Below are 26,453 nucleotides of genomic sequence, written 5' to 3'. Positions count from 1 at the left end.
AAGGGAAGAAGTCCATGGTGAAATGCATTGCGCAATCCCAGTCAGAAGACCCAGCTGAAGAAGATTTGGAGGACAATGACATGGTTCTATGTGTCGAAGAACAAGTATTGGAGGTAACGGGCAAACCCCGAACAGACATGCTGATTAGAGGAGTGAAAATTCGAATAGCGATAGACTCTGGATCGCCATACTCCATTGTGCAGAGATCAGTATGGGAGGAAGAATTCAGACCCAGTCTTGGCCCGCAATTAAATCCGCCGGACATACGACTGATTTCATACACCAACAACATAATCCCCATGGTAGGGTACCGCACCCTGAAATTTGAATTCAGAGGGAGATCGGCACTAAGCAAGCGATATGTAGCGGAGCGGGGACCCTCGGTGCTAGGTTGGAGAGACCAGGGTGACCTCGGAATAAAATTAGACCCAGGAGGCAAGGAACAAATACTACTGACGGAAGAAAGCGGTTGGCCAGACCTGGAGAAATTGAAGCAAGACTTCCCCAAAGTGTTCGGAGGCAAAGTCGGCAAACTCAAGAAATTTGTGCACAAAATACTTCTCAAAGAAAATGTGAGCCTGGTGTCCCACAAAGTCAGAAATATTCCCATTGCAGTTAAGGAAGCCGTCCAGCAGGAACTACAGAGACTAGAGAAGCAAGGAATAATCGAACCAATCGACAGCTCGGAATGGTTGGCGCCCTTAGTTGTGGCCAGAAAACCCAACGGCAAGGTACGCCTATGTGTGGACCTGTGCAAACTCAACAAATGCCTGATAGTCGAAAAATTCCCATTACCAAGGATTGAAGAAATGTTGGCCAAAACGAGAGGGGTAACCTGGTTTTCCACCATCGACCTCACCTCGGCGTACCATCAAATAGACTTGCACCCCACGAGCAGGAGGCTCACCTCCTTCATCACACCCTTCGGGTGTTATCAGTATCGCCGCATGCCATTCGGATTGGCGCCAGCAGCGGCTGTTTTCCAAAAGCTGATGCACCGCCTGTTCAAGGATCTAGAAGGTGTACAAAATTTTCAGGACGACATCCTGATAATGGGGATGAACCGAGAAGACCACGATAAGAAACTGACCAGAGTGTTGACGGTGCTACAAGAGAAGTGCCTCACAGCTGAGTGGGACAAGTGTAAACTGGGCATGTCGGCAGTCACCTATCTCGGATATGAGATAGGGAGTCAGGGAATCACACCAAAAAGGCAAAATGTGAAAGGCATTTGTGACGCCAGGGCCCAGTCAGGACGAAGTGAGTTCATTCCTTGGAATGGCGGAGTAATATAGTAAATTTGTCAGACATTTTGCCACTAAGACTCACAGGCTCAGACAACTAATTAGAGATAAGACGACGATCCAATGGGATGGGGAAGCCCAGAGTGAGTTTGAAGAGCTGAAAATCAACATAAGTCAAGCAGTACCTCTGCATGGATACGACCCCTCGGGTCGCACAATCTTAACAACCGACGCCAGTGAAAGAGGCTAAGGAGCGGTGCTAGCTCAGGAGAGAGATGATGACACAGTGGAAACCCTGAGCTTCGCCTCCCGGGCGTTGTCTCCCACAGAACAGAAATTCAGTGTCATCGAAAAAGAGATGCTTGCCGTCACTTGGGCCATGGGCAAATTCAGGCAGTTCCTGTGGGGCACCCGCTTCAAACTGCAAACGGACCACAAACCACTGGTCAAAGTGTTCACCTCAAGTGGGCATGATACAGCAACGCCTCGCATAGCAAAGATGACCCTCAAATTGCTGGATTACACCTATGACGTTGAGTACTTACCAGGGACACGCAATAAAGTAGCGGATTATCTTAGCCGAGCCTCAGCCATGGAAGATGCACCGGAGGTCTCACCAGGAACGGACGAAATGGTAGCTGCAATGGCAGACTCGGAAAGAACAATCAGCAGGCAAGAATGGGCCCAAGCCTATGAAGGTGACAGTGAGATGAAGGACATCAAACACTATCTGGTTGCAGGGTGGCCAGAGAAGAAAAGGCTTAAAGAAACCCTGAGGAAATACTACGAAGTGCGAGAGGAATTATCAATGAGTGATTCAGAAATCTTCATGTACCGCGGCGACAAAGTGGTTCCCCCCACGACATTGATCCCACTACTGTTGAGCCAGCTACACGAGGGGCACCTCGGCATCGTAAAGACGAAGATGCGAGTGAAACAAATGTACTGGTGGCCTGGCATGGACATGCAAATAGAGAGACAAGTGAGAGTGTGACCAGTGCCAGGGAGCGGACAAGATTTTGAAACCAATGAGGCCCGCTTTAGGTACGTTTGAGCAACCCCGCATGTCGTGTTGTGGTATTCTTTGCTGGAATGTCTGTGTATTCTTAGAATAAGGGTGCATTGCGTGGGGTTCCAGGGAGGGACGGTTGATGAGGGAACGGCGATATGTTGAGCTTGTCTTTGCCGTGTTTAGCAGAGTTGCCAATAAAGAACTTTACAATGATTACGGAATAAGAGCCATCTTTACAATTTTGGCGACGGAGGATTGGGCAACTCTGCGTAGACCCACGGAGTTTGAAGAAAAGAAATTAAGTGAAGTGGAAGGAAGATACAGACGGACGAGGATAATTCGAACTGATGGTGAAATTGACATAGACGGAGGTGAGCGGAATGACGGAGTGAGAAGTAAATGACTTAAAATTAAAAAAAGAGGAAGAAGAAGAAAGTATTGTGTTACCGTTTAAAGCAGCGCGTGTCAGCTGAGGAGCGCGTGCGGCGATTGAAGCACAGAGAGGCGCGTGGTGTCAGCTGAGGAGCGCGTGCAGCGAATAAAGCTCTGAGAGGCGCGTGGAGAGTGACCCTGGCACTGCGCACGGCAGCAAGAGGAGCAGCGTCTCGGTGATTGTGACGCGTGAAGAGAGGCGCGTGAAGAGCGACTCTGGCACTGCGCATGGCAGCAGGGGAAGCAGAGATTGTGACGTGTGAAGAAGAAAGTGGAAGTACACACGCTGATTGGCTAGCGTGTGACGTCATCACGTCGGCGGCCATTTTAACGAGTTGGGAAAACTCCCATTCGTTTTAAAGAAGGAAACGAATGAAAGGAATCAGAATAGCAATTTAAAAGTCGGAAAGTTTCTTTTGAAGAATGAAAATGGAGCAAAGTGATAGATAAAAGAAGGGAAGAAGGAGGAAGAAGGATAAAAAAAAAAAGAATAGAAGTTTATTTAAAGCGTTAAGAATATTATAATTAAGAGGAAATGTGTACAAGACAAATGTTCATTTGGACACCACCAATACCAATTAAGGAACGAAACGAATGTTAAGCATCAGGAAGCTGTTTAAGAGTTGGAAGTCGTTTAGAAGTATGTAATTGGAACAAAAAAAAAAGTAAATAAAAGCAGAGTAAAAGGAAGGGAAAGGAAGGGAAAAAAAATCAATCAAAGAAGGAAAGTTTATTAGAAGCATAATTTTATAATTGCAACATTAAAGTGAATCAAAGCAGGAAAAAAGAAGGAAAAGGAAGGACAACTTTAACATAGAGGGAAGTTTATTGGAAGCGTAACTTATACTTTCTGAAAATGTGTGAGGCACAAACATTTACATTAACGCCACCAATACCATTCTTAACAGAACCTGGGGAACCAAAAATAAGATGGCAGGAATGGAAAGTATATTTCAATAATTATATGTTCACTATCAAAAATGAAGAAATGACACCGGAAATAAAAAAAAAGGGATATTGCTACATTCCTTAGGACCAGAAGGAATAAAGCAATATGTGCGGATGCAAAAGAAGGAAAGAGGTGAAGATGAAACGGATGTATATGAGAATGCGTTGGACGACTTAGAGAGATATTATGCACCAACGGTATGTGTGGCAATTGACAGATACAAGTTTTTCAGGAGGAAGCAAGAACAGGATGAGAAGATTGATGATTATTTGAGCGTGTTGAAAAGAATGGCGGAGAAATGTAGATTTGGACAAATAGAAGAAGAATTAATAAGAGATCAAGTCATCATGCTCACTAACAATAAAAGGGTGCAAGAAAGATTATGGACCATGGGAGATGGAACACTGAACAAGGTGCTAGCGGTAGTAAGAAAGGCTGAAGTATCATTCAGATGTGCAAAAGCAGCCCTGGAAGAAGAGAAAGGAAAAGATAGAGAAGAAGTGTGTGTTGTGAGGAAAACTATAAGAGCAGGCAGCGTTGGTGCAGAAAGGAAAGATAAATTTGAAGAAGAGAAGACGGAGATGAAATATTTTCAAGCAACAAAAAATTAATATAAAAGAGAAAGCACAAATAATTTAGCATGTTTTAGGTGTGGAAGTTATACACATTTAGCGATCAGTCAAGCATGTAGAGCAAGAGATCAAAAATGTACTGTTTGTGGATTAATTGGTCATTACGCAAGAGTTTGTTATAGAAGAGATAAAACTACAAGGATAAAGTATGTGACAAGGGGAGAAGATGAGTTGAGGAAACAAGTTAAAGAAGACGATTCAGATGAAGACGATGACGTTTTTATGATAAGAGATTTTATTTTGGATGTAAAAAGTAAAGGAAGAAGTAAACCCCAATGTGAAATTGAAGTGGCGGGGGTAATAGTGATGTTAGTGGCAGATTCGGGATCGCCATATACTATTGTTAATCTGGATATGTGGAAGAGAAAATTTGTGAAGGAGATTGGTGTAGATCTAATGAAAAGTGACATAAATCCAAGAGGATTCACTGGGAAAAGCATTCCAATGGTGGGGTGTAGAGATGTGACATTTGTGTTTCAAAGGAGGGTGGCAGAGGGAAGAATGTATGTTGCGGAAAATGGACCAAGTGTTTTAGGGTGGAAAGATCAGGCAAGCTTCGGTATAATACTTAATCTGAATGCAAAAGAGCAGGTTATGGTGTTGGGTGAGAATGATGATTTAGTGGAAGAAGTTAAAGATGATGATTTCACGGAAGAAATTAAAGGGAAGTATAGTGATGTGTTCTCAGGAAAAATGGGCTTGCTTATGGAATTAAAACATGAGATAAAATTAGAGGAGAATGCTATTCATGTAAATTATAGAGTAAGAAACGAACAGTTTACAGTAAGGTATGAATTGGGAAAGGAATTAATAAGGTTGGAGACTTCAGGAATGGTTGAGAGGGTTGAGTCATCGGTATGGATGGGTGCGGTTTTAACACAAAATGATGGTGAAGGAAAAGAAGTTGTTTTGGGATTTGCATCAAGGAGTTTGACACCAGCAGAAGAACTTTATTCTGCAACAGCAGGGGAGGCCCTTGGTTGTGTGTGGAAAAAGGAATATTTCAGAACAGCAAGAAGTGAAGTTGCGGACTGTTTGAGTAGATTGCCCTTACCGATTAAAGAAGTACCTAGGAGTGAGTGGAATGGGTATCAAATTGCTGTGGTGGAGGAAGAATTCGAGAAGTCAATTGTGTGGCTTCTGCATTATGGAAAAGATGGGTTGATGGAGGAAAAAAAAGAGAAGGTTTTTGAAGTTTGGAGTAAAGGGAGCTGAGTGCAGATGAAGGAAGGAGCTTTTGGAATGTGAGAGGTGAGTTGAGTGTAGAATCAGGATTTGTTTACGGAGGAGGGAAAGTCATACCTCCCAGAACTTTGAGGGGAAGAGTTGTAGGTTTATGTCTTGAAGGACATTTTGGAATTGTTTGGACAGAGAGGAGAGTGAAAAGTTCATTCTGGTGGGCAGGTGTTGATATTGAGTTGGGAAGGGTAGTGAGGGAGTGCGAGGAGTGTGCTGATTCAAATAAAAGTGTAACAAAGTTAAAACCATTTTTGTCACCTGAAAGATGTTTTGAGATGGTATGGAATTTGTTTGCCTTTGATTTTGTTGTTACAGTCCAGAACAGGAATGGAGTGGGTAGGTTTTGTCCATTTGTGAGGATGAGTGCTAGGGAAACGTTCACAAGGGTTGTCATAGGATGGATGGGTAGTACGTCACCGGGAAGAGTTAAGGGGAATATTGTGAAAGCACAACAAGGGTACCAAAAGAACTTTGACAAAAAGAGAGTGACAAGGGTGGAAGAACTTGTAGTAGATGACAGGGTAAAAACTAAGAAGTGGGAAAAGTGGCAAAGGGAGGAAGTTTGTTTCCCAAGCCAAGCGGAGTTGTGGAGTGTCTGTGTGGCATGTGAGTCGAATAGCTAATGTAGAAATATTGGAAAATGGAAGAGGAGGATGTTGGGGGAGCTTTCTCCTTGTTCTTCTATATTATTGTTTAGGGGGGATGTTTTGTGTTGTAGATCATTATGTTGTATATAGTTTTCCTTTTCTCATTTATTATTGTTAAGGGGGAAGATGTGTCGTGTTGTGGTATTCTTTGCTGGAATGTCTGTGTATTCTTAGAATAAGGTTGCATTGCGTGGGGTTCCAGGGAGGGACAGTTGATGAGGGAACGGCGATATGTTGAGATCGTCTTTGCGGTGTTTAGCAGAGTTGCCAATAAAGAACTTTACAATGATTACGGAATAAGAGCCATCTTTACACCGCAACCCATGGGAAGACATTGCGGTGGACATCTTGACCAGTGTTAGACATCAGAGGAACAGCCAAGTACCTGTGTGTCGTCGTGGATAAATATTCCAAGTGGCCAGAGGTAGATGTGCAGGAAGTCATGGACTCCGAAGCAGTGTTGAAATTTCTCACCTCAGTGTTTCTACGTGAAGGAATACCAAGGACAATCCTAAGTGACAACGGGCCACAATTTACTTCGGAAAAATGGACCAGATACATGGAGAGAAACAGGATTAAGTCCAAGCACACAGCAGTGTACTATCCGGCGAGCAACAGACAAGTAGAACGGTTCAACCGTGTCCTGATGGGGTCCATCCAGGCCGCAATAATGCAAGGCAAAGACTGGGAAGTGGAGATACAGAGCATGCTGTGGGCCTACAGAATCACCCCGACCTCGATAGGCTACAGTCCCTTCCAGATTTTGAGGGGAAGACTCCCCTTTACGAGAGACAACGTTGTCTGGAGAGAGAAGACAATAACGAGCAAGTGGTCACCGGCTGTTGTACAACACAACCTGGAAAGAGCCCAAAAGGTGTACACCGATCGTTACAATAGGAGGCACAATACAAAGGACACAGGTCTAGAGAGAGGGGAATGGGTGAGAGTCAAACTAGCCACTCTCAGAAGAAAAGGAGAAAGCAAGTACAGCAAATCCCTGCAAGCGGAGGAAGTGTATGGAAGAGCTGCTTTACTTAGTGATGGAAAAGTGTGGTCCCAAGACCGCATGGCGAAGATCAACAGGATCATGCAGTAGCCCGCCAGTCCGGAGAAAGACCTAGGAGACCAGAGACAAGCCAGTGGGACAGAAGAAATAATCGCAGGAAGAGAAAGTCAAGAGGAAGGACAAATGCAAGTAGAGAAAGAAGAGTGCGAGGAAGTAAGTGTAGGGGGTGGATACCTGACTATGGTTACCCCCAACTTTTTGCCTGGTGTTTTGCTGGTTTTCCGACTTAGTTGACCTGGGACCCTGCTATTCAGGGCCCCAGGCCTACTGCTCTCTCTGTAAAATGGATTTCATGTACCTTAGGTACATATCTAATTGGATACTGAGTCACCTTATCAGTCCCTGTACAGTGTACCTTAGGTACCCAGGGCATAGGTGTACCCAGGGCCTACCAGGGGCTGCAGCATGCATTATGCCACCCCTGGCTGGCCATCTAAATCTGACACAACTGGCTGCACGACAGCTGGGGCAAGGTGGTGTAATCACCCTTTGCTTTAGATATAGTATTCCTATATCTAACCCTAAAATGGACACATGTATTCCTATCAGTCACTCCTATGGCAGGCCTTAACAATCCTGAAGGCAGAGTGCGTGGAATTATGTGAGATGGTGCTCTGGCATGAGCTGAGCCCGTCTGCAGCTTGCGGAACCATGTCCTAATAGCTGTTCTATGATAACGCGCACCATATACTCTTAAGTGCATTATAATCCTCGCAGTTATTTGCTATCTTTGGTATCACTTTATCAAAACATGTCGAGTAAGGTGTCATACGAATTGGAATACTAACCCCTCCCCAATTCTGGCGACGGGGTTAGCATTCCACCCTTCTATAGGGACACGACATGTATGTAACTGTGAACCCCGGTTAAAGTTAACTCGAGCCTCAGCATCACAAAATGGATGCTGCCACCACAGACACAAGTCTGACCTCCTGCTGCTGGGAGTCCTTCCAGCGAGGAGAGCTTGGACAAAGGGTTTCCTGTCAGGGGCGGTGCTAGCACCATCCCAGACAGGGTTTTGTGTATCCCAGGTAGGCAGGGCTGAATGGAAGGTGACTGCAAGTGGCACCCCGGTGCTCACTATGCATCTGCCAGTTTGAACCAGTTCCAGGGGCACACCAGCCCCTGAGCTGGGGAAAGTCCGGACAAGGGAGAGGGGTGTAACCACCCACCTCCTGGTCCCACCCATGGGCAGGACCTAGTCGCGTGCCTGCCCCTTTTTTTAGAATAAAGGTAGGGCACCATCTAAGCGCATGCGGTTTGCTGCACGTCCATCCTCCGGATCAAGACTGCCCAGCTCGACGAGACCCGGATTCCCTGGCACCTCTGACCTCTACCTACATCATCAGCCCAGCTGAGATTCGTGGGTGTGACGAGACCTCGAGGGACCGGCCATCTTCAGAACTGCACGACGCTTATCCAGCACGACCGCCGAGGGATCCTCGAGTGGGTGCTTTGGGGTTTGAGAAGCCCTAACCCTAAGCAGCTCCAGCACCGAAGTCCAGCCCCCCAGCATCCACGAGATCTGCGTGGGGCCCTTCTGCTCTTTGCTGCTCACCGTGTTGTCCGGCTACTTGCCTGCTGGCTTGTGGCCCTCTTGACGACGAACCACGACACTTCCATCGCTGGTCTGGTTGCTCCAGACTGGCCCTTGCTCCCCTCCAACAGAGGAGCACCCCAGACCCTCCTGGTCCACTCCAGACGCCATCTTGAGTCCACCGCGTGGGCTTGCATTTGCCAAGGTTTGTTGCCCCAATCCTGGGTCCAGCATCGCCAACAGCAGATACCTTCGTGGGACAGCTCGCACCTCCATCCTGGTCCCCGACAACGCCTCCTGGTCCGAGAGACTGCAGAGCCCAGCGTCGCCCACTCACCTGGTCGAGGTGACTTCTTCCGGTGCCATCCTGGTGCCCATCTGATCACTGGCTAGTGATTAAGAACTGAGTCCCCTCTGCTTTCAGGTCGTCTCCATCTTCGATCCAGGCTTGGATCACATCGAACTTCATCACTGGTCGCCTGCCAGCAACTTCTTCTTTCAGGCTCCATAGACTGTAACGAGGATTCCCGACGTCTTTTGAACCCTATGCAGCCGCAGCCCCTGGGCTAGGTAACTTGAGCATATCGGTGCACCAACGTAGGTTAACTATCCAAGTGTCCAGATCCTCTTTCGTTTTCAGCCTATCTAGTCGGATTCGTCCGATAACACTAACTTTACGAAATCTAGCATCCATAGACTTTGTCCCGCATCCCGCGTGAGAGTGCACACTCTGCACCCGATCTCCCTAGGCCTCCTGCTCCTAGCCTGAAGGTTCAGTAGTGTAGTCCTAGCGATCCTATGGCTCCGCAGGGGGAGCGGCGCGAGACGTCTCCCCCTGCGGATTTTTGCACAGATGGTAGGGTCCAGGAGCGCGAGGCAGGGAGAGCGTTTAGGGCAGATTAGACGGCGTTTTTTAGTGAGGAGAGCAGGCGTAGGTAGATAGAGAGGGCGTTTGTCAATAAAATCAGAATAGTGAGCGTAGATAGTGTTTATATTGATATTACTGTAGAAAATAGTGTATTTAGTGAGAGAAAAGGAGGGTTTTGTTGAAGGGGAGAAATGGATATGAGTGAAAATTTAATAGCTGCCTTAAGGGTAATACAGCAGGAAGGTAGGGAGGACATGCTGACACAAGCAGCACTTGAGGAAATGCTCCCCCCGAAGCGCCCACCACGGAGACAAGCGGCAAAAGGGGTTCAAATTGCCATTGAAGCCTGTCAACCGGCTTCTGTCAAGAGGAAGAAGGTGAGAGCTCGTTCCTTGAGCGCAGGTGCGGAAGCAGCCTTAAGACCTGTGGAGATGGAAAGGGGTACAGAGGAGCGTAGAGCGTCTTCCCTCACACGGCAGAAGGCAGCAAGTGACTTTGGAGCTGAGGTAAATGTGCAGGTGGCGGGGGTACCTTCAGGAGCGGCTAAGAAGGGTACACAGGTAGCCCTGAAGAGAAAAGGGAAAGAAAAAGCGATTAAGAAGGTGGCCCTTACGCAAGACAGAATAGGTGAACAGGGGTTGGCATTACCTTCCCACACCTTTAGCTGTCTTCCCGTGCGGGATGCGACGGGCAAGGACTATATGCAGAGTTCTGCCAGTCAGAACTTCATCATGAGAGGGGGGTCGGGTTCTTTAGTGGCATATTCAAGCGACAGCGAAGAAGAAATAGTTTATGACACGCAACCCACCAGTGCCCCCCTCATTCAGCTGATTCCTATCCCTATACCTCAGAATAGTGCCAGGCTGACAAGAGTGGTGGAGACTGGAGCGAGGAAGCCCCCATTGGTTTCAGCGGTGGGGCATCAGACAGGTCAGCGAGAGGGCCCAGGTCAAGGGACTCAGGATGTGAGTGATTCTGAGGTAGAAGAAGAATATTATGAAGAGACTGACTCAGAAGTAGAGGGCGAGCAGGACCAAGGACATGGACTTTTGCCTAGGGATCAAGACGCCGGGCAATGGGACACTCAATATGTTTTTCCATGTGCACGCCCTTCACCATATGATATTCCACACAAAAAGAGCGCGCAGGGCGAGAGCGGAGACGGTCAGTTGCTTTGGGTGGAGCGCCCAATGTTCACTGACAAACAAAATGTGCGCCATGTTTCCAGAGAGGTGGCTAACTCGAGAGCACAGCGCGACATGGTTGAAGCGCAAATGGTGAATTCTTTGAATGGGCCATTTGTTAATGCGGCTGCCCCTATAGTGTCAAGGTATACGGGGGAGCTTGATCAAGTTTACTCTAGCGAATCCAGAGCGGATTTTGTGCGATCAGATAGGCCTCAAGAGCGGAGTTCAAGTCTGATTTGGTCACAGTTTGATGGGGGGGTGGGAGACGGAGCTTGCCCAGGGACTAGTGCTGGTTTTCAAGGGAGTGGTGAGTTTAGTCAGGCATCCAGGAGTCAGGCTGGGAATTTCAAGAAAGGCAAAAAGAGTGTAAATTCAAAACAAAGTGTTGGGGGTAATGTGGGGAAAGAGGTCAGGATTGGGGGGGGGGCAACGAATTCTTCTTTGTTGTTCCAGAGGTCAAGTGCGGACTCTTCGGTTCAAAATTTGACACCACGGGACTATCAAGAGCGGATGGCTCCGACTGAATTACAGCGGCGGGCAGGACAGCTACCATGCGGTAAGCATCAATGGTGGGCAGTGTGGGATGAGGGAAGGAGTGACAGAGTGAATGTCAGGCAACTACCTGTGGTGGAGTTTGTGGGGGGAGGTGAGGGCAGAAAGATTGTGGTACCACGTGCCGTGGCAGTTCCAGGTAAGCTGCAGTCCAGTACAGCAACAGGCACGTTAGATTTACCCCAGGAGTTACCGGTCGTGGTGGGAGGGAATACACAGGAGGCGGCGTCCGATCAAAGAGTAACTGTTAACGTTAGGCAGAAGCTTCCCTATATGGGTCTGGCGATGCCTTTGGGTTCTCACTTATCAGAAAAAACTAAACAGCGAATTTGGAATCACGAGTTTGTAGATATATTCAAGTTGCTTCACCGAGATCTACAGGCCAAAGAGGGGTCAAAAGAGGAAGAATGGGAGTTGGCGCGACGTCCCAGGGTGCCTCGCACGATTGAGAACTGGACCTCAGCTTTCTTGATTTATGCGAGCATCTACTGTGAAAGGTATCCTGACAGATCTGTGGCCTTGTACAAATATATGGACATAGTCAGGAAGGCACATTCACATTTTGGTGGATACTCTTGGCTGAATTACGATGAGGAATTTAGAGCTCGTATTAGCATCTGTGTAGAAAAGCCTTGGGGTGATGTGGATTCAGAGTTGTGGCTTCAATGGATGTCCACGTCTCATCCGTCAGCTACGACGCATACAGCAAGTGGCTTGCCAGTCCCATACCGGCCCTTTCTATGGCGTCCCGCTCAATTTGGAGCGGGTACAGGGGGAAGAGGTTTCTCTTCAGGTACAGGAGCCTGCTGGAATTACAACAGGGGCATGTGCAACAGGCCATTATGCCGTTTCAAACACGACTGTTCCCATTGTGGGGGACGGCATCCGCTTACGCAATGTAATGCACCGGCAGGGAATTTCGGTGGGTACAGAGGCGGTGACCAGCAGCGGTTCCCAGAGCAGGGGGGCTGGGCAACAAGAGGTAGAGGTGCCCCTTTCCATACTTTCCCAAAAGGCGCCTACTCCAATTAAATTGAACAACTTAGTGCCCTGGTTAAATAGATATCCTGATACTGATTCAGCAGCTCGATTGTTCTGGGGGTTTCAAGAAGGTTTTAAACTAGGATACCAGGGGCCCAGGCACCGGAGGTGGGCGGACAATTTACGTTCGGCGAAGGAACTGCCGGAAGTGGTCCGTAAGAAGCTTGCAACTGAAATCGAAGTTGGTAGAATAGCGGGCCCTTTCCGGCATTGCCCTTTGCCGAATCTGATGGTCTCCCCTCTTGGAGTTATTCCCAAGAAAGCTGCTGGAGAATATAGGATGATACAGCATTTATCCTGGCCAGAGGGGGGATCTGTCAATGATTTTATATCAGAAGTCGACACATCAGTATCCTACACAACAGTCGATCAGGCAATGGAGCTTGTGACAAAAATGGGCAAGGGAGCTGAAATGGCCAAATGTGATGTTCAATCTGCTTTTCGTTTAATGCCAATTCACCCTACTGACTTTGAACTATTAGGAATGTTCTTTGAAGGACATTATTTTGTCGACAAGGTATTGCCAATGGGCTGTGCGGCCTCTTGTGCGATTTTTGAAATGTTCAGCACATTCATACAATGGATTTTTTCCCAGACGTGTCCTGAAAGTGTCAGTTGTCACTACTTAGATGACTTTCTTTTCATAGGAAAAGCAAACACTGGGCAATGTAAACAGGCATTGATGCATTTTCAGAGATGGGCTGAAGTTTTGGGGGTCCCGTTAGCACCAGACAAGACCGAGGGACCGGATACAGTCATAACCTTTTTGGGCATAGAGTTGGATACCAAACAGATGTATGCGCGCCTCCCACGGAGTAAAATCTGTGAAATTAAGGCTTTTCTCCTCACGATTATGGATACCACTAAGATTGAAGTGAGGCAGGTGCAGCGTTTGTTGGGTTATCTGAACTTTGCTTGCCGGGTGGTGAGGGCAGGGAGGACGTTTTGTCGACGTCTAGGCATGGCTTTATCAGGAGCGTATCTCCCACACCACAGAGTGCGAGTGACGAAACACATCAAGGAAGATTTGCGAGTGTGGCTGTGCTTCCTGGACAATTTTAATGGTGTACCTTTACAGTTTGTGGATGACAACTTCATTTGGCAAGTTCAAATATACTCAGATGCAGCGGGATCCATTGGTTTCGGTATCTTCTGGGAAGGCAGGTGGTGTGCAGAGGGTTGGCCAGTACATTGGAAGAGTCAAGGCAGGAGCATAGCCTTTTTGGAGCTTTTTCCACTGATAGTAGCATTGCTAGTGTGGGGCAAAGAATTTAAGAACAGGTCAGTGTTATTTCATGTTGACAACATGGCAGTGGTGAACTTGATAAATAACCAAAAGGCTAAGGATGTTAGAGTGTTGCAACTACTGAGGATGTTTATGCTTTTAAGTCTGAGTTTCAACATGATGTTTAAGGCTAAACACGTCCCAGGGGTTAATAACTCCATCGCTGATGCTCTTTCCCGATTTCAGTGGCAGAAGTTCCGCGAGCTGGCGCCTGGGGCAGATTTCCACAAAACGACAGTGCCGCACAACATATGGGCCCTAGGGGAGTGAGGATACGTCAGATAGTCGAGCAGTCCATTGCCCCTTCGACTAGAAGAAGCTATGTGCAGGCGTGGCAAGAGTTTGTACAGTACTCACAGAGTTTGGGCAGATCTGAGTCAGTGGGGAAGGTCAAAGGTAGTATCTGTGATTTTGTTTTGACTCTCATAGATAAAGGTTTGTCACATACAACCATAGCAGGAAAACTGTCAGGCTTATCATTTTACGGTCAGTTGTTCTGGGGTTTTGACCCGGTTGAGGATCAATTAGTTAGAAGAATGTTGAAAGGTGTACAGAGGGGGTCAAGTGTTGTTCAGCAGCCGCGAGCTCCCATCACTTTTGACTTATTGCAGAAGTTGTTAGATCAGTTGGGTTTAATTTGTTATGATCTTTGGGAGGTGGGGCGTTTTCGGTTAGCTATGATTTGGATGTTCTTTGGGGCTTTCAGGGTGTCGGAAGTTTTGGGGGTGGGAGAGGACACAGGTTTATCCAGTGCTGAGATTTCGGTAGGAGAACACAGATTAGGAATTTGGGTGAGGAGGTCGAAAACAGATCAGCTAGGCCGAGGGACGTGGGTTTTTCTGAGCAAGAGTGGGGTAGCAGATTGTTGCCCGGTGCAAGAGTGGGTTCATTTTGCTTCTGGGGACAAGTTTCAGAAGGGACCGATTTTCATACATGAATCTGGGAGGAAGATTACAAGTTCTCAATTCTTAGCAGTGTTAAGAAAAGCGCTGACCTTTATGGGGGAAAACCCGCAGTTTTTTGCCACACACTCTTTTCGGATAGGGGCGGCTACAGAGGCTGGCAGGTTGGGTTTAGGTGTGGATGTGCTAAAGCGCATAGGCAGATGGAAATCTAGCAGCTACAAACGTTATGTTAGAAAATGATTTTGCTGTTGTTTTATAAAACTGATAGGTTGTGTGGGTCTAATTTTCATTTCATTCCAGGTACAGTGCGGGGGGCAAATTCGAAGTTTAAGAAACAGACCTGGATGGTGGGACATTCGTTTATAAAGTGGGCAGCCCTGTTTGCGGAGAAGCAGATTTACGGAAGGTCATTGGGTATCCCTAGCGCGACGCACGAGGTAGTATGGAAGGGTAAAGGAGGAATGAAGTGGGTTGATTTGTTTCCTACTCTATCGCAAATGTTCCACGTACGAGGATGCCCGGATCAACTGGTAATACATCTGGGTGAGAATGACTTGGTTAAAATGTCAGGACTCACGCTCATCAAGCAAATGCAACTTGACTTGACAGTTTTAAGGATAAATTGGCCGACCACTCGTGTGTTTTGGACTGAGTTTGTTTACAGACAATCGTGGCGGCAGGCCAGGTCCCATGGAGCAGTCGAAAAGGCCAGGAGGAAACTAAATAAAGCCATGAAAGTTTTTTGTAAGGTTATGAAGATTGGGGTTTTGCGACATGAGAGCATCTCGGGTAGCGAGAGCCACCTTTTCCGGGATGACGGGGTTCATCTGTCCCAGATAGGCATGGCCTACTATTTAGTGGAAATAAGAGACATGCTTGCACAAGAACTACAGGTCAACGTTTGGTGCAATTCCAAGTTATGAACAAGATGTTTGTGCTATTTTAGGTGGGGACAGGAAAACTCGTTGGTTTTCCTGGGTGGCATAAAATCCCCAGGGAAGAGAAGCCTAGAGCGGGCTCCTCTAGTTATTAGTTAGATAGGGGGAATTAGACACAACAATGGAGGGGAAAAATGGAAGGAAAATGTTGGGGAAGTTATTGATGATTAGTTGATGGTTTCGGTATAAAGTCCAAATTTTGAATGAAATGAGATAAATAAATAAATAAATAAATGGTTTGCGTTCAAATGCCAAAGTTACATGATTGATGATCTGTTGGGAAATTTTATGATTATTTATATCCTGAATAAAGTGGCCTTTTCTGCTATAACAAAGCGAGTGGTCTGAATTCATGGGCAATGGCTCCGCAGGGGGAGCGGCGCGAGACGTCTCCCCCTGCGGATTTTTGCACAGATGGTAGGGTCCAGGAGCGCGAGGCAGGGAGAGCGTTTAGGGCAGATTAGACGGCGTTTTTTAGTGAGGAGAGCAGGCGTAGGTAGATAGAGAGGGCGTTTGTCAATAAAATCAGAATCCCACCCACCCACCCCTTTTTTAAAAAAAAAAAAAAAAAAAAAAAAAAAAGCATGATGTACTTGTTGGAAGGCTGGTACATTCATGAGTTAAGATTTCTAATCTTAGTTGCCACTTCAGGATGCGTTTCCCAAACAGATGGCTGCGGCATAAAATCCCCAGGGAAGAGAAGCCTAGAGCGGGCTCCTCTAGTTATTAGTTAGATAGGGGGAATTAGACACAACAATGGAGGGGAAAAATGGAAGGAAAATGTTGGGGAAGTTATTGATGATTAGTTGATGGTTTCGGTATAAAGTCCAAATTTTGAATGAAATGAGATAAATAAATAAATAAATAAATGGTTTGCGTTCAAATGCCAAAGTTACATGATTGATGATCTGTTGGGAAATTTTATGATTATTTATATCCTGAATAAAGTGGCCTTTTCTGCTATAACAAAGCGAGTGGTCTGAATTCATGGGCAAAAGCCTCTGGATCCAGTTACTTACCTGCTAGTATTTCGCATTCCACTTTTGTAGTATATGGTTTTTCGTGCCCCTCGGGCATTTGTGTAAATTGTGCAACTTGAAGTATTTTCTTAAGAGTTTTATTATGTGCTTAGCTCCCTGACTCATAAAGAGATCAGGGTAGACTTGTTATAAATAAATATCCTTTTATTTTCATAACAACTTGTGTGGTGTCCTTTCACTTGGTGTTCAAGGGGTATATGTGATGGTATAACAGCTGGCTTGACACGCCCTCTAGAGTTTAGCCTAAAGACTGCTCTTGTCCATGCTACTAGGATAGCTGGTCTATAAGGTTGACTTACAACCAATCATCAATAAGGGGCGTTTGGAATGATACATAGTGATCACTAGAATAGTGAGCACTGCATATCAGGCCAACTTCTCACAGTAAGTGTAGAGGAAGGAGCGACCACAAGCAAAACCACCGCCACAGAGAATGATGCTGGGACACCGAGGAAGGCGAGGAGTCCCACACGTGAATGTACCAGGGAAGAATCCACTCCGGTAAGACGCACCCGTGCAGGGAGGATAGTGGTCCGACCCACTCGATTTAAAGATTTTGAAGTAAATGACTATTGAACTTGGGACTTATAATTTTCGTTTGTGTTGTTGGAAAAGAGGAGATATGTAGTGTTGCGCTCTAGCTTCCGACGCTCCCGCGTGATGACGCGGTGCGCCGGAGTGAGAGCGGAACACCTGCGCATGTGCAGGAGATCGCTGCAAAGCGCGCGAACGGCGATTGCATAGCAGAAGCGACCGGAGCAAGTCATGTTTAGACGCTCGGCGCTCTCTTACATAGCGAAGCTCTGAAAACATTAAAGGAACCAATTAGAAGCACCTGGTATCTTTGTGTCCTCATTTGCGGTGAACCTACAACATTACAATCTTGACAGTGAATGGGGCTTAAAAAAGTGTGAACAGCTTTAGGACAATTATCCTAAATGCTGCAGCTAGGGGAAGTTAACCAAATAAAATGTTTCACACAAAAGGGAATGAACACAGTAATTCCAAAATGGGAACTGACAAAAGTCCCCTTTTAAGATATATTAATATAGACAAGAGATTTGACAAGCAGGGCTGCAGGTGAAACCTTATGGAGAAAAAAAACTACAAGTGCTACATATGTACTGACGGCCAAAAAACAATGTCAGTATATTTGCAAGCAATGGGAATTACCGTACTCTCAACCTTTTTGGCTATGTTTGCCTGAGGCTAAAATGGCAGCTGGTAAGTAGGAAACCGAGCAGCTGTAGCTCGCATAAAAATTACATGTCTTTAAAATTACTATTCAAAACCAATGAACAATACGCGTACTTAAACTTTCCACATTGAAACTAAATAATAAGAAGGGTGCGGTCAACTGCATACGCACAAGCATATTTAAAGAAAAGTATTTAAAAAAAAGGCTAGGTCTTTTTTTTTTTTACAACGTCGATACATTAAATGTCAGAGAGAAAATCACAAAACCCAGTTAACACTTTCTTAGTGGCTCAAAAACGCGGTTTTGGTGACGTAGGGAAATGTTTGTTTTGGTTTGATAACATCCCCGTCCTTTTGTGGGCAGGGCTTGATTAGGCCTGTTTTCACTGCTGGTTGAGCTTGTGTTTTTTGCACCAGTCAGGGTGCTGTCCCGGCTCTGTCTGTCTGTAGTGCCTCTAGCTCGGGAACCCGAACCTTGTTCGGGGGGGCCCAGAGCTTGGTGCCAAAATGGTGTTTGAGTCGGTGGTGGTCGATGTGCTAAATCGCTTCTTGGGGGACTACGTGGTGAATCTGGACAGCTCTCAGCTGAAGCTGGGCATCTGGGGAGGTGAGTGAGAGCCGAGAGGTGGGGCACAACGTGTATGCGCAGTGTAAAGCACTGTATGTTTGCGCTGAAGGACACTTCAAATGCCGAGGCACTGTGTGCATGTATGTGACGTGACACACTGTATCCAGTCTCGTGTGTGCTGTTTGCAAGAGTGCACAGTTTGTGAGTTGGCCAGTTTGTGTACATGTTGAGATCCTTTTTGACTCGCTGCCATGAGCGGCATTGGCGCCGACATGTGCGGGGGCCTTGGGAGTAGAGTCCAGCAGTATTTCAGCAGGTGGGTTCGTTAAAGTACACCATGTCATAGGCTGCGTGTACGAGGAACAGAGGCGACAGTTTAGAAACGCTACTGCACAGTGTGACAATAGGACAACGGGGGTTGCAGGTGTTTTGAAATAGGGCTCACACCTTATGCTGACTCATAATGTGGCGGGCAGTAACGTTGTGAATAAACCTGATTGATTTAGAGGATTGTGAATTTGTTCCCACTAGCAGTGAATTGTGAACCTCTCCACGTGAAATGCGATCTCCGCCTTTTCATCATTTTGCAGTTTAACATGAACGCCAAAAATCATAAACTGAAGCTTGATTTTTTTTTGTTGTTGTTTAAATTGTTTTCATTGGGTTTTACACAGTCGCCAAATTACAGCACAACTCATGGGTGTGGAATGTAGTAAAGTATCTACTTGTCCATGTGGCAGGATGCTTCAAAAATCTACTTGTCCCTTTGGTGCCATGTAGTGCGGCGACAAATTATGACAGCAATCTCTTTATATAAGAGCTCTGATATAGCCTCTCTGATTATGCTAGGGCTCATACCATAGTAGTGTTTGAATACTTGCAGTCCCCTTATGTTGCCACTTATCCACATACTGGGGCGGAAGGTAGTGGTAAGCAATAGTTCCAGGGTTAGAATGCCCTTTTGAGTCTGTGCAAACCTACTACCTTGTATGTTTTAAGGGTTTTCAGCAACTCTTCTCTAATCTTTTCCCATACTGAGAAATGTTGGACATTTACTCCTGCCAATGGCAGAAGTAAACCACCTTCAAGAGTTTGGGGGGGGGGGGGGGAGTGGTTGGAGGGAAAGTGAACTTGTAAGCACTCAGATGTTTGCATGAGCAAAATCTACACATGCACATTTGCTCATGCTAAAATGCAGTTCTCTAATATTTTCTTGGAGTACTATTTCTTGTCCTACTTATGTAAATTCTTGCGAATGCATGAAAGCTACATAGCTGCACTTAATGCAAGGATATGTACCATGGGTGCACTTTTGAGCCTTTCTTCAATAATTGGGCCCCTAATTTGGTCCGGTGTTGACGTGACCTTTTGTGTTTATTGAACTTCTCTCACTCTCTCTCTCTCTCTCTCTCTCTCTCTCTCTCTTTCACTGTGTGTGACAGCGTTCTGCTCTTTCACAAGGAGCATATCTGCACACAAAGTAGTTTTGTTCAGTGCCAGTACCTAATGTGGCAGTGTGTGCTTTTTGAGACCAAAAACAATTTTTGCTTTTGCCAATGTTTTTTTTTTATAATGTTGAGTGCCCTGCAGCCCCCACATCAATAAGGTTTTACACAAATCATGCCAAAACAAGTCACACATTGACAAAACTAAAAAGCTGACCACAAATTTCAGACCTACTGACTTTGCCAATGCTTGTTTTATTTTGTTTCCCATATTATTGAAACTGGTTACACTGATTTTCCAGTTTGAGTATTTTTGGGAAATACTAGTGTGCATCAACACATTACTAAATTATGCTGCAAAGAAATGTTACCTGAAATTTGTAGTTTATGCAAAATGTTTTTTTCCTCCTTTCATTTTTTTATTAACATTTTATTTTGAAAGCAAAGAATCATAATCTTGCTTTCAATCTTCTGCAAATATTTGCATCAAATCGGAGGGCATTCTGGGAGCATTATAGCCTCATATTGCTAAACGTTGAAAAAGTGTGTACACATTTTTATACTGGAACCACTGTCAGTAGTGAAGTCAGAGCTTACAACCTTTACTTAGTGCGTTCACCTTAATAATAAAGGCTTTCAATTGATGAACCATAGATACAAGTTTGAACAGCATTAACATATAGACACAAATATTACCTTAACTGCAGACAGTGCCCTTCTCTGTTCCATAATGTGGTACTGCAAACAGGCAGCCAAAGCGTTTGTGCTGCAGGTGGTTGGGCCAACTTGTCCCAAGGATAAAATACACATGAAAACGTGTTGCCCTTGACACCAAACAATATCTCCTGGGCGTTGGGCTAAAGGAATTACACATCCCTGGCAACAGCTCCACTATGACCCCCCCCCAAGTTACCAATCAATGTCAGGTACAGAGTCTCTTATGTTGCCCTCAGCGACTTGAGACCCTCATGGGTGAGTATCGAGCTTCATAAACCCCTGATTGATTGATTGATTGATTGATGTTAAAGGAACCCCCATGAGTACACATAATTATGTTGCCTGACCGCAAAACATTACATACGTACTATAGAAATTACACAATAAAGTAAAACGTGTAGCAGGAGATGGTAGCTTCTGATTACCGTATATGATCATATTGGAGGATGCTGGTACACCCGAAGGTCATCCCCAAGGAGGCGTGAGATGAGATGCGAGCGGGTCTTCAATTCATGATTAAAATGGAAAGAGATGGAGGGCTCTGGTGCATGTAGGACAGTCAGTAAGTGGAAGGCCCCTGGAAGGTATGTGTCTTGAGGTCCCCAGGTGAGCCCAAAGTGTTTTAAATCATCCCAGAAAATATCCGCTAGTCTTTCCATAGTGAGAGCATAAACGGGCATGCCACTGTGTGAGTGTGAAAGCCTCCCTCCGTTTACAAGCTGCTGCCAATGCTATTTTAGTAGCTCCCAGGCAAAGCCACATTATAGTTTTATCACCCCTTTTTTCTACGTTAAAGTGAAGGGTTTCGTAGTCCCAAAAGAACAAATTTCACTTTGCTTGGGGTTGGGTACCCTAAGATATCCTTGATTTGGACTAATATCTTAGACCAGAAGGGCCGGATGAACATGTAAGCGAGATGCCAGGGTATGAATTTGCTATCCGGCCACATTATTATTTTTTGTCCTTTTTTTGTCAGTGGATCTTTAGTCATTTGGCTTTTTACACTGCACCCTTTTACTTGCCACACGGTATGTTCATAAGATCCGCAACAAGTTATTTGAAGGTTATAATTTATAAGACTTTTTAATTTTCTCTAAGTCTTCAATGAAGGCAGGGGCGGTTTTCCATTTGGCCATGTGTGATTGTTAGGTCTCGCCTGAGCCAGCACTTGCACTGATCTGTGAGACATTTAGTAAGTTGGTTTTGAAAGTGCTACCACAGGCTTTTTCTGGCCTCAAGCTTGCGGTTATGCGCGCGTGCAGCCGTCATCTGTCTTTCCTCCGTCACGGGTCATTAAGTGTATCGCGATCACTTTCACTTTAAGGCCGCTCGGCCAGTGCTTGTTTGTGTTCGTCATTTACCACCAGGTGTCATGCGAATACAGCTCCAGAAAACGAAAGACACATGCGATTTGTAATTTATATGATATAATTTATTCAGTCCACTCCCTGCTCCGATTTTTAATTTTCTAATACGAAAACACCACGGGCTCTGTTGGGAGTTGGGAGTTCTGCTATGTTTATTTTGACTGATAAAATGTTCTGGCTAATGATATCTGTACGTACACAACTAGGTTGGGGGTTTGTGATCTCAGTTGTGTCTAAACTTTGAAGTGCTTTGTAAGGGCTAGTTTTAAAGATGGGTGCCTTTTTAGGTTTCGCCTCGCCGAAGGCTGCGCTCTGTGCAGCTTTTCGGCGCAGGCGAAATCTATTGTTTACTATAAGGGCTACAGGAACTTCCCCCGGCTCCCATTGGCTAGAACCATAAATGGAGGCTAGCCATTGGGAGCCGGATCTGTCCGTCAAGGCCGGACCAGATTCGGGGGCGTTCCTGCGATTTTTTTTTCCCTCTCCGCCCCTCTGTGCGCGTCATCTCGGCGGTGAGCGTGTTGTTTTTTTTTCTCTTTCTGTCAGGGCGTTTTTTTCATTCCGCCGAAGATGGCGCCGGGGCCCGTCGACCACTGTTTCCCCTGCTCAATGCTCAGGTAAGCAGCATTTTTTATAAATTGTGTTTTTATCCCATTCCCCCCTCCCGCTCTCCATGTGCCCGTTCCCGCCCCTGCCACCCCCCTCCCGCTCTCCGTGTGCCCGTTCCCGCCCCCCCTCCCGCTCTCTGCGCTCCTATAGTCTGCACAGCATCGCACTGTTTCCGTAGCCTGTCTGCTGGAGCACCCCCCGGGGGCCTGAACAGGTCTGCAGAGACACAGCACCCCAGTACACGTCTTGTAGACAGACAGCCCCCTCCCGTGCACAGACACTGCACCCTCCCGAGCCCTGTCTGCAGAGACAGACACAGCACTTCAATGCACGGTCTGCACAGACTCAGCAGCACCCTTCAGAGCACACCCACAGCACCCCCGCACACTGTCTGTCCTCTGTACCCTGTCTGCGGAGCCTGGCCCTACACAACTGTACGCAATCCTGTGCACCTTCCATTCGCCGCCAGTGCAGCCCTTTCGTTGACTACGTCCCGTCTGCCCCCCCCCCCCCGATCCTCGTGCCTGCGCCGGTAGCACGGTGCCGTTAGTGTTAGTGCACGTGCATCCTTCACATTCTGTCGTCACAGCCCCTTACTACATCCTAATAAAGCCCCCCTCTGACCCCAAGTACTATGCCGGTGCAGACCTTCCTGCGCAGACCTATCTGGGTGGAGGGCGGGATGCACGTGCGCATGAAAGAAAAGTAAGGTGGGGTATTCTGCAGGAACCAATCCATGCAGTTGTACAGGCAGTGCAAGCCGCCACAAAGTGATGCAACCAAGGCATTGTTTTCAGAAGGCAGTCCTTCGAGGCAGGAGAGATGCAGGAATCACTGCATGCAGTTGTGCAGGTAATGCAAGCCGCCATAAAGTGATGCAACCAGTGTTTCGTTTTAAATTGAGGCCCTGCGAGGAAGTAGAGGTGCAGGAACCCATCCATGCAGTTGTGCAGGCAGTGCAAACATCCACAAAGTGATGCATGCAACCAGTGTGTTGTTTTAAAAGGCGGGCCCTGTGTGGGAGGAGAGGTGCAGCTGTGGTAGAAAAGTCCTATGGACCTGAGACAGGAGTGCATCCCGTGACATGAGACAGCTGTGCACGTGGGCGCTGCACACAGCTGGGCTAGAATACTGTAAACAGACTTAGGCATACAGCAATGAGAGGGAGCTAGTGACTTTCTGTTCCTGTAGAGGCGCTTTAGGTGTAAATACTGCAGTGTTGTGTTTGGTATAGGATTTAAGATGCAATATTATTTTTTTTGTTTAAATCTTGTACAGATATTGTATTGTTTGCTAAGAGCTGATTTTCGATAATAATGTTTTGAATAAACACAACCTGTGTGATGAATCCAAATTAGAGATATTCAGTATTGTCAGTGACTCAGCTGAGTTGGAGGGTGCGGGATCCAAATTGGGTGTCTCCCTGGCCCAAGCAATACAGAGAGTGTTACTGATTCTTACTCAACTAGCTGGCTAACAGACATGTTGAAATGCAATCATCTTATCCCCAAACATCAGCGGATCAATTTTTGAAAATAGCCATATGTTGCTATCAAATACACATTTTCTTTTTGAAAAGAGCAAACAAAATGACAAAAGCTTATTAAGAAAAAAATAAATAAAACCTGTTTTGCCACAAATATCTTTTCATTTTTCGTAAATATACATTTGACAATCAAACTTCAATGTGTCATTTTCATCACATACTCACATGCATCACTGCCACACATGAATGCCATGTATCACTATCTCATGCCATGGAGGTCTACAATATGCCAAGAATCATCATGCTTGGATCAACATTAGACCAAGGGTGGGAATCCAGATGCCATATGTGCCAACAACAAGAAGCAAGTAATTGCCACGGTTATACCTTGGCCACCACTATACTAGGTTGAGCAATATCATTCAGTGGTGGAAACCAATATTTCAAAAATTGACATCAATATGTCAGAGGTGGCATTTGCCAGCGGTTGCCATCATGAAATTGATTCTCACATTATGCAAAGCATTTCCACCTGTATGCCATGGCCACCAATACCAAAGGTGGGAACCATCAATACGCTAAGAATTCCAATCAATATGCCCGGGACAACATTTTGCCAGGAGTGGGAACCATCTTTTATATTGAAGCCCACAATATTCAAATAATGAGTGCTAGGGAGTGCAGAGTGACTAGGCAGTGCTAGGGAGTGCAGAGTGACTAGGGAGTGCTAGGGAGAGCTAGGGAGTGCAGAGTGACTAGGGAGTGCAGAGTGCTAGGGTGTGCTAGGGAGTGCAGAGTGACTGCAGAGTGCTAGGGAATGCAGAGTGACTGCAGAGTGCTAGGGAGTGCTAGGGAGTGCAGAGTGACTGCAGAGTGCTAGTGAGTGCAGAGTGACTGCAGAGTGCTAGGGAGTGCAGAGTGACTAGGGAGTGCAGAGTGACTAGGCAGTGCTAGGGAGTGCAGAGTGACTAGGGAGTGCTAGGGAGAGCTAGGGAGTGCAGAGTGACTAGGGAGTGCAGAGTGCTAGGGTGTGCTAGGGAGTGCAGAGTGACTGCAGAGTGCTAGGGAATGCAGAGTGACTGCAGAGGGCTAGGGAGTGCTAGGGAGTGCAGAGTGACTGCAGAGTGCTAGTGAGTGCAGAGTGACTGCAGAGTGCTAGGGAGTGCTGAGTGACTAGGGAGTGCAGAGTGACTAGGGAGTGCAGAGTGACTAGGGAGTGCAGAGTGACTAGGGAGTGCAGAGTGCAGAGTGACTAGGGAGTGCTAGGGAGTGCAGAGTGACTAGGGAGTGTTATGGAGTTTTAGGGACTGCTGAGTGACTGCAGAGGCTAATGGCAATGTAAATGACAATGCCATTTATTTATCTGTTTTCAAAACCAACACATAAATACAAATTTTGTCATTTACAATGCCAATAGCTCTAACTTTTCCAAAGGCGAAACCATTGCATTGTAAATGCTTGTTTATTGTGGTGGGGATACAACTCTTTCCTATAGCGTGCTTTACTAGGATATTCTACCCTTAGCTAATGTTCCTTATTCCTTTAAACCTTCATGTCTGTAGTTCTTGGTTGGTAGCACTGCAGTAGTGTTGTGCACGCATATATTTCCCCCGGCTTATGTTGATATGAACAAGTGTTTTTAAAATTGGCTAGCACACTGTTGGAACCACGTTGGATGACATGTTGTGTTCTTGGCTGTGTTAATGTGGTTTTGGTGTTGCTTTAGAATCCTCACGTTGCTATTCCAGAGTTAATGCTAAGATGTTAATGTTTGATGCATTCTGATACCAAGAAGGTTTGTTCATAATTTGATATAAATAAAACCTAGAGCATTGCAGCATGCAAGTCAAATTAACTATACATGAAAAAAATTTCAATTTTATAAAGAAAACATTTTTTTTTAATAATACACATGGCCAGTTTTTTGTTGTTTTGTTGCAGTCTGCATGGTACCTCCCGCCACGGGCACTATCGGATGAAGGGCCTGATCGGCTTGAACTCCCGTTGTCGGCTGAGGAGCTGGGCGCGGCACTTGGGGAACTGAACACTGGTAAGGCCCCCGGGCCCAATGGATTCCCGTGCGAATTCATAAAAACTTTTCATCTCCAATTGGAGACGCGGTATAGACGTGCTCTGGAGGCGGTCAGAGAGTGTGGCCGCCTTCCAGCGGACTGGCGACACGCCGAAATCGTGGTCTTTTGTAAACCTGGAAGGCCTCCGGAACAACACGAATCATATCGGCCGATATCGCTCCTAAATGTTGAAGCGAAAATACTGGCGAAAGCCCTGGCCAATCATCTCCTCCCATACATTACTGACTTGGTTCACCCTTACCAGGCCGGATTTATGCCCCACAGTGCTACGAGACACAATATCCGGCGCGCGCAGGTGGTGATGGAGGCGGATCGAGCTGCCAAGCTTCGGGCAGCACTCCTGCTGGCCGATATTGATCGAGCATTCGACTCATTGAGTTGGGTATACCTTCGTGCG

At 46.3% G+C, this 26,453-nt stretch overlaps 2 protein-coding genes across 5 annotated transcripts in view; both read left to right on the top strand.

Moving 5' to 3' along the window:
* The first annotated feature begins 9,585 nt into the window (after nt 1-9,585).
* LOC147727289 (uncharacterized) lies at nt 9,586-16,059 on the top strand. Its single transcript, XM_086961346.1, has 2 exons — nt 9,586-11,369; nt 14,897-16,059. Exons 1-2 carry the CDS (start codon nt 9,818-9,820, stop codon nt 15,517-15,519), a joined length of 2,175 nt encoding a protein of 724 aa, XP_086817472.1. The 5' UTR covers nt 9,586-9,817; the 3' UTR covers nt 15,520-16,059.
* Nucleotides 16,060-18,151: 2,092 nt separating this feature from the next.
* The window catches only part of VPS13A (vacuolar protein sorting 13 homolog A), a 2,146,181-nt gene continuing 2,137,879 nt past the window's right edge, over nt 18,152-26,453 (top strand). For all 4 annotated transcript variants that reach the window (XM_086961343.1, XM_086961342.1, XM_086961345.1 and 1 more), the window contains exon 1: nt 18,152-18,378. In XM_086961343.1, the coding sequence (XP_086817469.1) occupies nt 18,279-18,378 (100 nt within the window). In that variant the 5' untranslated portion in view covers nt 18,152-18,278. The remainder of the gene's footprint in view (nt 18,379-26,453) is intronic.

Source organism: Lissotriton vulgaris, chromosome 3_1 (genome assembly GCF_964263255.1).
Source record: "Lissotriton vulgaris chromosome 3_1, aLisVul1.2, whole genome shotgun sequence".
Classification (NCBI taxonomy): domain Eukaryota; kingdom Metazoa; phylum Chordata; class Amphibia; order Caudata; family Salamandridae; genus Lissotriton; species Lissotriton vulgaris.
This window is presented reverse-complemented; position numbering and strand designations above follow the sequence as displayed.